A 15,695-nucleotide genomic window follows, 5' to 3' on the forward strand; every position below is an offset into this window, starting at 1 on the left:
GCCGGAAAAATTTCCCTCCAATTTTGATAGAATGATGCTAAAAGAATTGCGACTAACCAATAACAAAAAATCACTGTACAATTTTCAACAACTTTCTTAAGTTTGGCAACACTGGAAGGATACTGGACATTATAAGTGTGTGAAGTAGGCATCGCGTGGGCTTATGAATTGAAATATTAGAAAGATTTCTTTAATATATTATAAGTATGTAATGAATACTACATATTATCATTTACTTTATTTTATATTTTCAAATAGCAGTTGTTGAATACTATTTTATTTAACTTCAATACAAATTAATTACTCTTGTCAAGTATTCGACACTTTACCGCCATTTTCTTTGCATTAAGCTTACCCTTTTTTTTCATAAAATATACATTAATTTATATCTATTATTGCATTTATATATTAAATATAACAAATTTTAATATTATTAATTTAATAACAATTAGATTTTTGCACCTTTGCTTCATTAAATCTGTTAAATATTTGAACGCATTGCTTTCATCTATTAGCATTTATTTTGTTAAAATTGTTTATAATTTTAAACTAAATATTTATATTTTATTTTTAACTGATTATTTTAACTAACACTATTAATCATATTATTATTAAGATTTATGTATTGAATATTTTACAGTTTAACTACTAAAGTGATAAATTTCTACATATTTTAATTACTTTACGTTAAACATCATGAGCAAATCGAAGGAATCTTCAGCTACAGAAGGAGAAGCTGAAGAAGAATTCAGTGTTGAGAAAGTCTTAGACAGACGAGTAGTTAAAGGAAAAGTATGTCTTATATTACATTCGTAATCTTAATTTGTATAAGAACGTTACATGATTCATGAATGAAAACTTGTAAACTCTTAATTTTTAGGTTGAATATTTTCTTAAGTGGAAAGGATATTCTAATGATGAAAACACATGGGAACCTGAAGAGAATCTCGATTGTCCGGATTTAATAGCACAGTTTGAAGAACAACGTAAAAAGAAAGAAGCAGCTGCTTCCAGTAAAAGACACGAAGATAAAGAACAAAAAAAGAGAAAGAGTTCCAGTACTCCCACACCAACCCAGGCAAAGAAAAAAGCTACCGAAGAAAAAAAGCTTGAAGGTAAATTTAAATACAATTGTTAACCCCTTGTCCTACACGGTATCTGCTGATTGTGTGAGTCATAGTAAACAAGAATTGATCGCGCGCCGTGTCATTCAGCTCTGTGGCCGTGTATCCGAACTGGTGCAAAATGTATACTTTTCATGACATTTATATTTTGATGCAACAAAAGGAATTGTGCAATAATAAACAACGTTTGGGTACAAATAGTAATTTTAAGACGTCTATATATATATAGGCTGTAATCATAATCAATATAACAAAAATTCTTGACCAAGAATCAGATTCGTGGTTGTAGGACAAAGGGTTAAAAGATGCTTATACGAAGAAAAAAAGTCTAACATTTTTCTTTAAATATATTTATATAAGTTTAAAATTACATTAAAACTATTATTTTAGGATTTGATAGAAACTTAGAACCAGAACGCATTATTGGAGCAACAGATTCTAGTGGAGAATTAATGTTTTTAATGAAATGGAAAGGCACAGATGATGCCGATTTAGTACCTGCTCGAGTCGCCAACGAAAAATGTCCTCAGATTGTAATTAAGTTTTATGAAGAACGTTTAACATGGCACAGTCCAGCTCATGACGACGAAAGTTCTACTAAACCTGACCAAGAGTAGCGTTTAACTTTAAAATATGCATACACGGCACGCTTTAGAATCTGTCACATATAATCGCGACAAATTATATCGCGTGTTTTTTTTAAATCATTTTTACAAAATATATTAATGTTGCACGGAAAGAAAGAATAATGATTAAGCAATTTTTTTACTAATACTTATATATTAATTGGCTAAACAAAAACAAATAAAAAAAGAGAAGAACTTAAAGATACATCCGTCGAAATAATTTTGTAAGTAAAATGTTACAGTGTCATGTCGTTAAAATAACCAGAAATGTATTTAGCATGTATGACAATCTAAAGTTAAGAATAATTTTATTTAGTTAACTTGAAAAAAAAGAGTAAATTACTCGTAATGCGTTAAATAAAATGTTCTATTTTACTGCATTAAATTATAAGTTTAACATTATTATGTTAAATAAAAAAACCGTGAAACCTAATTTTCTTCAATTACAATAATATAAAGAAAATTTATTTACTTAATTGTTTGTTTTTTCTTTTTAAATAATACATTGTGTTTAGTAATACATAAAGTGTTGGAAAAACATGTAATTTATGTTATGTTTAACTATTCAGTTATATAAGCGATTGCAAATAAAAGGATCAATTGAGGTGAAATGTTTATTTTAGAAAATATTAAATGTGTATTTTGTTGTCTATACGAACATATATAGTTAATCATATCAATACTTAAAAAAAATAAGAATATGTTATTCTGAGAAAACAAAAAGATTTTATCAAATTTAAAAACTAATAAGATAAATATAACACTTAATATAATAACAATTTGTTTTCCTAATGTTTTATTTTTTTGTTATTTCTATTACATGAACTTTTAGCGTACCTACGTTTTTTTCTACTATACGAACCAGTAAGCTTTTCATTTCTTTTACTTTCCCAATCAATTTGTTTGGAACTTGCACCGTCCATCGTATTGAATGCATCAGTACCACCATGCTTAGTTTTCGTACGGCCATATTCCTCTAACATTTCTGCAAATTTATCAGCGGATACGTATAAACTCATTAGATCCTCTTTGGAATTTGTCTTTGACTGTGAGAATGAATAATCATCATCGTCACTAGTATCGCCATTAAAAGAATCATTTGAATTTTCGTCTACTCTCTTATGTTTCTTTTTCATCTTTTTCTGCTTATTTGAAGAACTGTCATCGTTTTTAGTAAACATATTTGTATCAATTTGATTTTTATTTTTCTTATGCTTAGACTTCTGCTGTGTAACAGCATCATTGTCATTGCTATCATTAGAAATAGAAACATCGCTTGGATATTCATCATCTGTATCAAATGTTGTGACATCCTCTTCTTCGTCCTCCATTTGTTGATCACTTTCATCCTCTTCATCATCTATAATGAATGTTCAGATTACAGTAAATAAAAATAAAATAGTTATTATATATCAATTTCATTATGTTACCTTGTTTATTTTTTATCGTTCCAATATTTGCAGCAATATCAAAATCATCCATATCCGCGTCAGTACCCAATTTACCTAATAACTCATTAAACTCTTCACTATTAACACTCTCATTATCAGAATCTTTATCGTTATACATATCTATAGATCTTTTCTGCATATTCAAATAACGATGAAGGAATAGTTCATCTACCGGAATATATTTCTCGTTCTCATTAAGATACGCCATGCTATCGACAGGTAAGGAACGTACACCTTTTGGTACATAACCAGCACGCAATGCCAATGGATCATTCTTCTTTTGTACTTTCTTATTTTCCAATTTCTTTGGATTTTTAAAGACATATCTATCTAAGAATCGTATTAACGTCAAATCTTCCAAGGGATCTCCTGTATAATTGATAGGTTTTCCTAAAAAATGGATCATACTTTTAAATACACATTAATTTATGATTAAGGTCAATGTATAAATAAAAAATTACCATTAACGATTGAATTTGCGAATAAAGATACGCTCGGATGAAAATGATCACACAGTAATACAAGTTCAAAATACATGCTACAGCATGCGTTCGAGTATAAAGGATTGCGACAAAACGGATCGTACGGTTTTTGCAAAATATCTTCGACTTTTTCTTCTACTTCGACATTCTGCTTTGATAAATTTTCAATAGGTTTGGCAGTAACATTAATCATAATACTTGGATCTATTTCCAGTTGAATTTTAGACTCATTATGTTCAAAACTATTAATAATTTCTCTATTATTGGATGAATTAATCTTGTTTGCATTGGACACATTGTCTTCAGTTTTAATAAGCTTTTGAGTACTTAAGAAAAATCCCTTTGAATCCTTTTTATATTGTAGAACTCTGGATATTGTGTATAAAATACCACAAACCATATTTGCGGGATAATACAATGCAGTCTGTAACGTCCGTTTAACTAAAGCATGTCTACGTACTAAACTTTCATCATTTACAAGTACACGATGCAACAAATTTAAAAAAATTGCACGTTTGCTTGCTACACCTATCTGTAAATCTAACAGTTTCCTATAGAAAGCTGTATAATATCTATTACATTGATTAGTATTTTTTATTTCAACCTGGAAACAAATGATAATAAATATAGATAAAATATTTATTATGATATTAACCCCTTGCACTATAACATGTGACTCGTAATTTATTTTACAATCCCAATATAAGAACCACAAATCGTACACACACATAGTGAATTTTATAAGCCAAACATAAGAATGAGATATAGAACCAAACATGGCATGTAAATCACGGTGCAAAGGGTTAACATTAAATAATAATGATTAACAAAAACTATACTTACATGATATAAAAGATTAAGTGCGTTTAATGAAACATTAAAAGATCCAATATGTACAACTTTATACAAAGAGTTGATATGATTATTCAATAATTCTGAGTCACATTTAGCATAATTGTACGTTCTGCTAACTCCTTTTAAAATAGCAGCCATCATTCTGCTATCGGGCTCTCCTTTCTTCAAGCATGCTTTGAAGAAGGCAAAATAAACTTCAATAAGAGAAGTAGCAAGTTCACTATCCGCTTTACTTAACACAAATTGTGTTAACAGACAAATAGAATAATATTGAGCGCGTTCAGAGACGTTTGTTCTGAATAAAAGTTTTTCTACTTCTCTCAATACAACCATTTTCATATTCGGATGTTTGTACAATAATTTAAGTAAGCAAAACACAGCTTTGGAAGCTACTTTGCTACATGGATCACCGATCTTATTAACAATCAATTGCAATATTTTGTGTTCCTGTTCGGAATTTTCGATTAACATACAATTCATAGCATCTATTGCTTTTTCTCGATTCATTTCAACTGAATCTGAAGCGAAATCGGAAAGCATTGAAACAAAAGTTTCAAAGTGATTTCGCACTTGATCTTCAAAGTAAATGTAAGCCAACCACTTCTCTTGATTCCGATCCAGTTTATTTATTTGATGATTCGAGCTTTGTGGAATGTTTATTTTATCTAAATCTTGCTCTTCAAACTTTAAAAGTTTAAATGTGGGATGTAGTAAATCTGATAAAAATAAATCTTTCACAGCACTGAATATAAAATAGCACTGATTGTGTTTGGCTGATTTTACCATAGAAAGAAGAAACGATATTTGGGCCAGATTATACTTTGGATTAATTTGTATCAATAAAATTGTTGCTGCTACTTTATCTAATGTCGTGCCACGCTTTGCTGCTGTTTTAAACCAATCTAAGTCTGGATCTCGAGAATGTGATTGCTTCAATTGAAATGCAGAAGTTTCTGCTTCAAGACATTTCTTTGCTTTCTCTTTTAAATTTAACACTTCAAAATCAGATTTATTATGCTTGCAAGGTTTCTCTGCTTTCGGAAACTCATCGTACCATTTGGTAGAAGTTTTTGTTTCACTGATGCTACTATATTCTTCCATCTGCAATAAGAATAACGAAAATAAATGTATACATATTTTAGAAGCAATGAATAGTGTATCTGTCTATTGTCGTAATTATTAAACTTTTTACTTACATTTGTATATGTGTTTAATATATTTTACGTTCTAAATAAAACACTATACTTCTATAATTAGTTAGGATATAAATAAGCCTTTGTTTTTACTTAAAATGTAATTTTTTTGAATAAAAAAATTCGTTTATGTTACAAAAGAGAAATAAATACAGAACTAACCAACCCACGTGCTTTTAAGGCTGTTTCAATATGTGACTTTAACGACACGTGTGTACAAAATATGAACTAAAAATGCAAGAGAAAAGTTCGGTTTCCCCAACATGCGTCACTAGTATCGTTTTTTCCTGTGAAAAATATTGTTTCAAAAAATATATTTTTTTCCGAAAATATTTTATTCATAAGAATAAATCTTTTATTAAAATTTTTAAAATAGAATTAAAAGTTTGAACCTTCATCTTTCTAATGAGACTTTACTCGTCAAAATCAAATAAGAATTGCGTCTAGTACGATTAATGACAAAAATATACTGATATTGATATTTTTAATTACAACCTTAAAACGTAATAATACTAATTTGTATCGACCGACACTATGATGATGTAGGTAAGGTAGAGCATTAAATGAAAGTGAAAATAAAAATTAGAGCATCTAAGAAAATAAAGATAAATCTATTAAGATTGATTACTGTTATAAACAAGTGGATAATATTAATAAAATATACAATAATATGTGCGTATATAAATATTATAAATAGATAATTATTAGATATATAAAAAATGTAGACTTTAAAGTTTCAATTGCAAGAGTAAAAATTGCTATCAGTAGATAATTGATAATTAAGTATCTACTATAAAATAGATAAAATTAATGTATTAATAATCTAAAAATAATGTTATTCTGTTAATTATTTGGTCAATTGTAATAACAAACGCCATGTTGAATTTAATCTCATTTCTAAAAGTATGTCGACCAGAGGTCTCTACAAACACACTTGAGTACTTGACATGGGTGTTCCCTTTCCTTAGATGACACATACATGCAACGAATACAGTGCTAAGAGTCGGTCAACAATAAGATCTACACAATAATTAAGTATAATTTTGGATATACAGATTTAAGATTTAATTAGTTCCATTGTACCTTGCATTCAACAATTAATTATTCGTGCAATTGTATTAGTTAACAACGACAAAGATGACTGTATAAATATTAGAAATCAAATCGTAGATAATCTAGTACAAAAAACGACAACGCAACATGCAACATGATCAAATGGACTTATAAAGTATCGTAAGTTAATTAACACTATTATTTCCAGAAAATAACTCTATGTTTAATGAATTCATAATATAAATAACAACGTATTTAAATGTTTATGTAAATATAAAAATATTTTATAGAGCAGTACTTCTGTACTTTGTTCAAGCTTCTATATGTCCATTTTGATTGTATTACTAAATCTTATTGGGTGAAGAATTTTATATTATTTCATATTTAAGTTATAAATAAATATAAATATAAATATTAAAATATAAATATATAAAATAAAAGAATAGGCTGTATATATGATAGTTAATATTAAAAACAAAAGGTAATATAAATAATAATGTTATTACTTACATTTCACTTTATTCCTGTTTACCTAACCACTACAAAAAATATTATAATTACATTTAATCATTTTAGTTTGTTATTTATTTCTATGTAATTTCATATATCAAGACAAACTTGTATTGGTTATCGTTTTCTTATTAATAATTGAAAATAAATTTACTAAATGATAGAACATTGATATTGCAATTTTCTAAATTTTTCACTTTTATTTTATTATTTCTTCAGTAATATACTTTACTATAATTGTTTTCTTATTATTATAAGTTTTATTATTTTATATATTTTATTTATGATGTATTGATTTTTATTTATTACAGTTTATAATCTTAGAAAAAACTATGGCACAAACAACAACAATAGAAACAGTTACCGTCACAAGACCATTGAAGGTAAGTTAACATTAATATATAAAAAGGTTTATATTATATATATTAAATCTATGATAACACTATACTCCTATCCACGACTACTAAATCCTAAACAAAATAATATAATCCTTAAAATAGTAAATGTTAAAAAGAAAACAAAATCTAAATAGAACAGAACTCAAATGAAAAGTCAATAACATAACTTTAACTATGCAGATAAAAGTAAAAGTAAATATTACAATTATGCACAATTGCATTACTCTTACCATGTAAAGAGAATATTCATGTTTATATATACAAATAGTAATTTTTTTATTCATGAGAAAACAAAGCTAACATCAAATGAAAAATAAACAGTCAAATAATAAATAAATAAAAGGCAATAACAAAAAAAAAGAAGAAGGTAGATAAAATCAGAAAAAGAAGGAAAGAAAGTAAAGAAAAAAAAAGTGATAAAAGATGGAGGTGAGAGATTCAGTTTAACAAAGAAAAGAAACGTAGAAAGTGGGAAGAAAAAGAAACTGGAAAAGTAGAGGATTGGGGCCAGGTGGTAATGGGGTTGGGAGTTGCGTTGGGTGAAAAGTAGGAGGAGGAGGAGGAGGAGGAAGAGTAGGTGATGGTGTTGGGTGGTGAAGGGGGTGGGTGAATGAGGGGGGAACGCGCAGTATCGGCCCGGACGCTGCGCCAGGCATTTAATGGGCGCAGCTGGGCGCAGCCTCTTTCGTAGGAAGCTTCTCTTTACGAGCCCCACGATAATATCTTCCCGGTTAAGCTTAAATTCCTTAAGTGATTACCTAACAAGTCGTATGATTTAACTATCCATATACGATCTACGAAATTGTAGTGAATTATTGATAAGAAATTAAATCATTCTGTCGGAAAGCTTTGTATCGTCTAACGTTGATCTACGACGTTTTACGAAAGTGCGTCCCCACTATCGCGTATACACCATCGTCTCTTGTTGTATCTACCACATTCATCGATTCATCTGTTCATTGACTTGAGCTTTGCTAAATGCACTTAAGTTTTTCCTCACATTTCACCGTAAATTACGGAAGAGTATACGATGTTCCCTAAACAATATTGTTTATTAAGAGGTGCAAGGTGTTCATGAACGTCTGTTTTTATTATTATTATTGTTATTCTTCTAAGAATAGTCCCTTGAAATCTTTTTATTTCTACACTAAAACCTATCTTAAATCAAGGATTTTAATATAAAATGATCATGTATACGGTCGCGGAAGAACACATTAATGATAATGAGATTGCACAGGTATACATTGTTGTTAATTGATACTTAATACTAATTGAATGCTATGTTTTAATTTATAGTTAATATACAAGACTAATGAGAATATATAATTAATAAAAAGGAACAATAGCGAATTGTTTTGTTTATATTTAATTTAATTATATTATTTTTGTTATTTATAGGTGATAGCATTCATATGCGGGGTTATAGTGATACTTTTAATGATAATGGGACTTGCTTCGACGGATTGGTTAATGGCCTTAGGATGGAGGCAAGGACTTTTTGTACATTGCATCGAAGAAGGTGCACCAACTCCACTGCCATTTAATATGCCAGATCCACAAGGATGTTATCAAGCTAGAGATGTTGGTAAGCAAATAAAACATACTTTTCTATGCATGTATGTATTTAAATATAATAAGATAAATCTGATTTATTTTTATTATTGTAGCATATATAAAAGCTGCAGCTACCTTGTGCGTGATATGCTTGTTATCAGATATCATGGCAACAGTTTTAACAGGTCTTGGACTGAGATCACAAGATCACAGAGAAAAGCACAAATTTTACAGATTTGCTGTCTTATGTATGGGTATTGCACGTAAGTGTATTGTAATTTAATTATGTATGTATCTTGTAAATTATAATCTTTTAATTTGTTATGTTTATTTCAGTCGTATGTCTTTTAACTGCATTGGTGATTTATCCTGTGTGCTTTGCAACAGAATTAAATCTTGGTAAATTTCTATCCATTGTCTATACACTTTATTTATTCTATAAACATTATGTATTTTATTATTAAATCTCTTTAATAATAGGAAATAGAACAATGTGGGAATTTGGATGGGCATATGGTGTTGGATGGGGTGCAGCTATATTTTTGTTTGGCGGAGCAGTATTACTTCTATGCGATAAAGAAAGCGAAGAAATTTATTACAAGGAAAGAAAAATAGTTCGTAATGAGATGGGAGGAGGTAGTTCAATGACTGGAATGGGACATCATGGTGGACGAAGTGGTACGCAACTAGCCTAGTGGCATTGCACCCTGCCCGATGTTGTACTCTAGGTGATTCTTTTCTCTTTTTGTTCTAACAGTTTGATACCCATGAAACGAAAGAGATGTATACGTGTATATGAAAATGAACACTTTTTATACATGTTACCTGCATGTTAGATCAGAATAATATTGGAGTTACAGACGGTTTGGTGTTTTAAATATATGGAACATGTCAGCAAAACATTGCTGAAATTACTAAAAGTATCTATCAGTTGACTGAACATAGTTTTTTGGTTAAATAGTTACCATTTGGAATTAATCATGGGGAATTTTTATAATAATTAATACGATTTTGGGACCATTGTTATTTTAAGTTCTTTTTTCTATACAGTATTATACTCTAAATTTATTATTGCTTTAACAATCCTTTTTCCTTTTTTTCTGTTTTTTTTTTTTGCTAATTTAGAATAATTATTTTCTTGCAATATTCAAATCAATATTAGGAGGATGATGAATTAAGTTTAATTGTTATTTATAAGCACATGCACACATTATGTTTATAATTAACTTAAGTTATTTTGATCTAATATACTGTAAAGCACAAACGTAATAAGTGAAACAATTCTACAATTTTTTTGATACGAGTTAAAAAAATTGGAATTCTTTTATTTTTTGTTTGTTTTGTTTATTTTAGTCGTTAATGTATTCTTTGTGGGCAAAATATTTATATTATGTTACCATTTTTAAGAAAAATTTGATTAAGTAAATAATACATAATGATATAAAAATAATTAATTTAAGTATTTTATTTAGTTTTACTTTTCAGTAGCTTAGTATTTTTTTTTAAATATGTAAGTTAGGTTTCATATTAACGAAAGATAACTTTCTAACCTAAGATATTTTTCAGTCTCTTTTTATATTAATTAAATAATTGTTCATCTATCATTTATATTGCATTATAATATATAATATTTATATAATAATAATTACAATTAAGTATTTGCTTTTGACATTTTATAGTTACGAGCTCTAATCTTTTTACAAATAACAAAAGAATCGCTTTGTATTTATAAGATAAATTATTCTCGTTTGGATTAATTTAATTTTTTTATAAACTAAGCCAATCGATTGCACGAAAATATAATTTATTATATTTTAAGATTTTATTGTTAATAATATTTACGGTTTATATTTATGTATTTAGTTATAGTATATGTCTCTAAAAGTACAGTCAACTGAGAAAAGCAGTTAAGAGCAAGTATCAAACAAAAATTTTTGATAAAAACTCGTATAAAATGTTCATTTCTGTAAATATAAAATACATTTAATAATATCAAGACTCTAAAAAATCTCGATACGTAAAAACACAAAATTAAATATAAATTATGATTCAAAACAAAAAGTATGAAACAACAAACACGAAAAAAGAAATTTACTGATAATGTTTTACATCGATTAATGGGTTTTTAATGAGTGAACAAAAATAATCCCTATTTTTATTTAAATATAATCCATGAGAAAAAATATTTGATTGCGAAGAAAAGATAATGAATGTGTATCTCTTCGATTAGAAATATTTTTTATGAACCAAATACATTCTAAGTTAAAATACCAATATTAACAGATTTTTCTAAGTCTTTTTAATACAACGGAGGCAGCTCGGGCAGGTATTGTTATTACGTTATTTGCATTATATACATGTACGTATATGTACATATATAAGTATCTTATAAATACTTGTAATAGTTACGATAATAACATCAATGGTTATTGTAATATTATTAATACGTTGTAAATGGGAATTTTAACAACATGATATACGATGAATGACCATACATTTTATGAGAGCTTTATATGCGATGTTCGATTATATGTATATGCATTCTCAATACATATAAAACAAACAAACACACTTAAGTTTATATATTTAGAAATGTTAATTTATGTTTAAAAAAAAGAACATATACATATTATATACAATAACGTTCCAGTACATTTTTATATGATATTATAACTAAACAAGACTGCGTTAACACATAAATAATATTATTAGATGGAACAAAGAATATCATAAAAGTATTGTAAATTGTATTGTCGACCAATATTTAAAGAAAAAAAAAACAAACATATTTAAACTTTTGCAGCGAAAGAACATTACGAAAAAATCTAAGTCAATTCTAATCTTAGTAATGCCATTATAATTAGAGGTATTATATTTTGCCATATATTTTTTTGTCCCGTAAATAATATGGCAGAGATTTTTACAAAGGCAATTTTAGATGAATGATGACGTTTGAAATATTAGTCCTGGTTAATCTATTATTTATAATTAATTAATATATATATATATATATATATATATATATATATATATATATATATATATATATATATATATATATATATATATCAAACCATCATCACAAAATCATGCTAGATTAATAGTTCTGAGATTTATTTCAACAAATCTATATATATATAAAAATAATGTATTAAGTTTACATAGTACTATATTAAGTACATATTTATTAACAAGAAATAGTATATATAATATGGATAATATTAAATTAGTGTTTGATTTAATTAGACTGTAGTTGCAATAACTCTATAGTGGCATTTGATTCCTAATTTCTTAAATGTATATTGATATATATATAATGTGTATTATATATTATATATATAATAACACGTTGATCGTCATGTTACTAAAATCAAGTCCTTCCTCCTAAACAAAAGCTTTATGTAATTGTGGGTAATTCGTGTAAGTTTAAAAAAAGAAAAAACTCAAAACTAAATCAATTCACTGGGAAAAGAAAGAGTATGAATATAAGTGCATTTATGCAAGGTGAATTTCAGTCCTAGAAGAAACACCCATGATTATTTCATAGCGATCAATGTGTTAATTAAAACTCTCAATGAATAATTTTTAAACACAAATTGTCCGTAGAAATAAAAGTTATTTGAACTGTAGTCATAAAAGAAATACACATCCCATTAATGAAGAAGATTAAATATATCGTTAGTAGTATTAAAAACTGAATTACTTAATACTACAATTAGCATTTATTAGTATTTCGTACTATAGAGTTAGGAAATATAATACTATACATATCGTAATAATATTATAGAAAGAACAAAAAAAAAAGAAAAGAAAAACAAACAGTACTTGTGTAATAAAAATTGTAAATCCGCTTGTCTTCTTGTTAGAAGTCTACAAAGAACATGTAGAAACTTATGTATAATGTGTAATAGTCCGCCGCATTTAATGTGAACCTCCCATATTGTACAAAGAAACAAAAAAAAAATATATATATATATATATATATACATCTACATTTAATAGATGTTATTTTAGATTTTATACAAAAATCATTTAAAATTTTAAACAATCATTAATTTAGCGCCTATTTTTTAAGTAAACTTCTCCGTTTAATCACCAGGTAGCGCTTAAGTGATTGAAGCACCATCTACCGTCATTTTTATTAAACTTCTTATCATTTCCTAATCAATTCGATAACTGCGCAAACGCAATCCTGACACATGAACAAAATTTTCAATACCGCATGGGATGGTTACCTGTTTATGTTTAGATAAAAAAATGTTTATTATTTATTAATTAATAAACATAGTAATTTAATGTTATATTAAGTATTGTTTTTATATTAAGAAACATATTTTTTAAGTCATAGATTATTATTATTTAATAGTTATAATGCGCAACAAATCAATCTTATTTATCTTCCTCATTGTTTTTATCTTTAGTGAAATCAATTATGTTAAATGTATTCAATCTAATCCTAATAAAAGTGAATTGCAAGCTGAAAAGTATCCACCCTGTGCAGCTTGTAAAATACTAGTTAATAGTTTTAAAAGCGTAAGAATTATTTCTACTAACTAATTATATTAATAATTTTTACATTAATTGTTTACTTTCAATTAAAATTTAATAATATAATAGATGCATGATTTAAATGCCTCCACAAGTGTTCTTTTTTGTAGGGTTTAGAACGTACAAGTCGAGGAAAATTTGAAGGTGGAGATAGTGCATGGGAAGAGGATAAATTAGGTTCTTATGCGAGAAGTGAAGTACGTCTCATTGAGATACAAGAACATTTATGTAAGGAAGTAGAACGTGGTAAAGATCAATGTCATTCAATAGCAGAAGAATTAGAAAATAAGATAGAAGAATGGTGGTTTAAACATCAGACCACCTACCCCGATATATTTGATTATTTATGTATTGAACAAACTAAACGTTGTTGTCCAAAGGATCATTATGGTCCTGAATGCACACAGTGTGTAGGTTTCCCAGATAATGTTTGTAGCAAGAATGGTAAATGCAAAGGTGCAGGTACAAGAAAAGGGAATGGTAAATGTCTTTGCGATAAAGGCTATGAAGGAGAAACATGCAATGATTGTGCACCTGGCTATTATGAATCTTATAGAGATGAGAATAAATTGTTATGTTCTACTTGTCATGCTGCATGCAACGGTACTTGCACAGGGCCAGGCCCTAAATATTGCGAGATGTGTTCAAATGGATGGTATATGATTGACGAACAAGGCTGTTTTGATATTAATGAATGTTTAAGAAGTGATGAGTCTTGCCCAGGAAATCAATTCTGTGTCAATAAAGAAGGAGGATTTACATGTCTAGGTAGATTTATGAATTTATGAATTAGTATTAAAATGATGAAAGATTTGATTATTTAAAACTAATGTTTAATTAATGTTCTATTATTTTTTAATTTGTAGGATGCGACAAGGCTTGCAATGGTTGTACTGGAGATGGTCCAGATATGTGCATTAAATGTGCTGATGGTCATCATAAAAAAGATAATTTATGCATAAGTAGGTGTTTTATTATTCATAATTATTATTATTTAAATTTATTTGTTGAAGTATTAATAGCTATTTGTATTTTTTAGATTCGGATCTTCTTGGTCGCAAGAGACACGAAAATTTTGCAAGATATGCAACTTATCTTGGTCTTTGTATAGCAACTTGTATTATTTTGCAACGGAATATTTATGCAGCTAGTGTTATAGGAATATTAGTTGCTGTTTATATATCAGTGTCTGAGTATATGATAGCTCATAGTAATATTCAAGATACAACAGCCAATATGGATATCTTAGGACCTGCTTGACTAAATCAAAATAAATAGCTTAAATATATATTAATTTTAATAAATATATTTGTAATTTGTAATTTGTAATTTGTATGAATGTAATTATTCGTAATAATGTATTAGAAAAAAATTCTGATAAATAATCTGGGATATTATATATTAATAATATATTAATCTTGTTATATATTTCTCCCTCTTTTAATTTTTTTATTTAAAATTATGCATATATTTTTGTAATTTACAATTATACGTATCCTTAAATGAATAATGGTAGGAAATATATAATAATTATAGCTCTTTTAAAGGTAAACAGTTAGTTGATTGAGAAGTTGTACACTTAACAGCCAGTAGATGGCGAAAAATACCCGCAAAAGAAAGCATTTTTGGTATCTATAAAGAAAACGTTGAGGTACTGAATTGTATGCAATACTCAATAATATATCCATATTGACTATTTTTGAAGAAAAGCTTTGACAGTGTGCGCAGCTTTCCTAATGTATTCGCAAAATCATTTTATCTAAAGTCTTATAGATTGTTAATAATATTGATGAGTATATCATTATCTAGTGATTGTACATTACATTTGCGAGAATGTTTATCACTGGTCTTAAGAAAATTATTAAGTAGGGGTAGAGGGGCTGTACTTACAAATGATGTCA

General features: G+C 27.5%; 4 protein-coding genes across 8 annotated transcripts; 3 read left to right on the forward strand and 1 right to left on the reverse strand.

Moving 5' to 3' along the window:
• The first annotated feature begins 44 nt into the window (after positions 1 to 44).
• Positions 45 to 2,529, forward strand: LOC107065021 (Heterochromatin Protein 1c). The gene is made up of 4 exons (XM_015318292.2): positions 45 to 204; positions 641 to 792; positions 881 to 1,115; positions 1,515 to 2,529. The coding sequence occupies exons 2-4, from the start codon at positions 697 to 699 to the stop codon at positions 1,739 to 1,741; spliced, it is 558 nt and encodes a 185-aa protein (XP_015173778.1). The 5' UTR covers positions 45 to 204; positions 641 to 696; the 3' UTR covers positions 1,742 to 2,529.
• Positions 1,742 to 8,194, reverse strand: Noc1 (Nucleolar complex protein 1). Of its 2 annotated transcripts, XM_089169844.1 has the most exons (6): positions 7,923 to 8,194; positions 7,295 to 7,323; positions 4,527 to 5,639; positions 3,663 to 4,287; positions 3,181 to 3,591; positions 1,742 to 3,110 (listed from the first exon to the last, which is right to left on the reverse strand). In XM_089169844.1, exons 3-6 carry the CDS (start codon positions 5,637 to 5,639, stop codon positions 2,539 to 2,541), a joined length of 2,721 nt encoding a protein of 906 aa, XP_089025970.1. In that variant the 5' UTR covers positions 7,295 to 7,323; positions 7,923 to 8,194; the 3' UTR covers positions 1,742 to 2,538. The 2 variants fall into 2 exon arrangements, with proteins under 2 accessions (XP_089025970.1, XP_015173779.2); XM_015318293.2 differs by lacking the exons at positions 7,295 to 7,323; positions 7,923 to 8,194 and adding an exon at positions 5,735 to 5,914.
• LOC107065024 (transmembrane protein 47) lies at positions 6,138 to 11,865 on the forward strand. 4 transcript variants are annotated; one of them, XM_089169846.1, is made up of 7 exons: positions 6,138 to 6,403; positions 6,636 to 6,964; positions 7,606 to 7,677; positions 9,091 to 9,277; positions 9,360 to 9,509; positions 9,583 to 9,645; positions 9,727 to 11,865. In XM_089169846.1, exons 3-7 carry the CDS (start codon positions 7,627 to 7,629, stop codon positions 9,939 to 9,941), a joined length of 666 nt encoding a protein of 221 aa, XP_089025972.1. In that variant the 5' UTR covers positions 6,138 to 6,403; positions 6,636 to 6,964; positions 7,606 to 7,626; the 3' UTR covers positions 9,942 to 11,865. The 4 variants fall into 4 exon arrangements, with proteins under 4 accessions (XP_089025972.1, XP_089025973.1, XP_015173783.1 ...); XM_089169847.1 differs by having other exon boundaries at positions 6,700 to 6,964; XM_015318297.2 differs by having other exon boundaries at positions 6,139 to 6,277; positions 6,700 to 6,964.
• Positions 11,866 to 12,293: 428 nt separating this feature from the next.
• On the forward strand, positions 12,294 to 15,210 carry Creld (Cysteine rich with EGF like domains). Its single transcript, XM_015318300.2, has 4 exons — positions 12,294 to 13,779; positions 13,905 to 14,562; positions 14,661 to 14,756; positions 14,834 to 15,210. The coding sequence occupies exons 1-4, from the start codon at positions 13,618 to 13,620 to the stop codon at positions 15,052 to 15,054; spliced, it is 1,137 nt and encodes a 378-aa protein (XP_015173786.1). The 5' UTR covers positions 12,294 to 13,617; the 3' UTR covers positions 15,055 to 15,210.
• The last annotated feature ends 485 nt before the right edge of the window (positions 15,211 to 15,695 follow it).

Source organism: Polistes dominula, unplaced genomic scaffold (genome assembly GCF_049000335.1).
Source record: "Polistes dominula isolate Pdom_NZ unplaced genomic scaffold, Pdom_raw_medaka contig_49, whole genome shotgun sequence".
Lineage (NCBI taxonomy): Eukaryota > Metazoa > Arthropoda > Insecta > Hymenoptera > Vespidae > Polistes > Polistes dominula.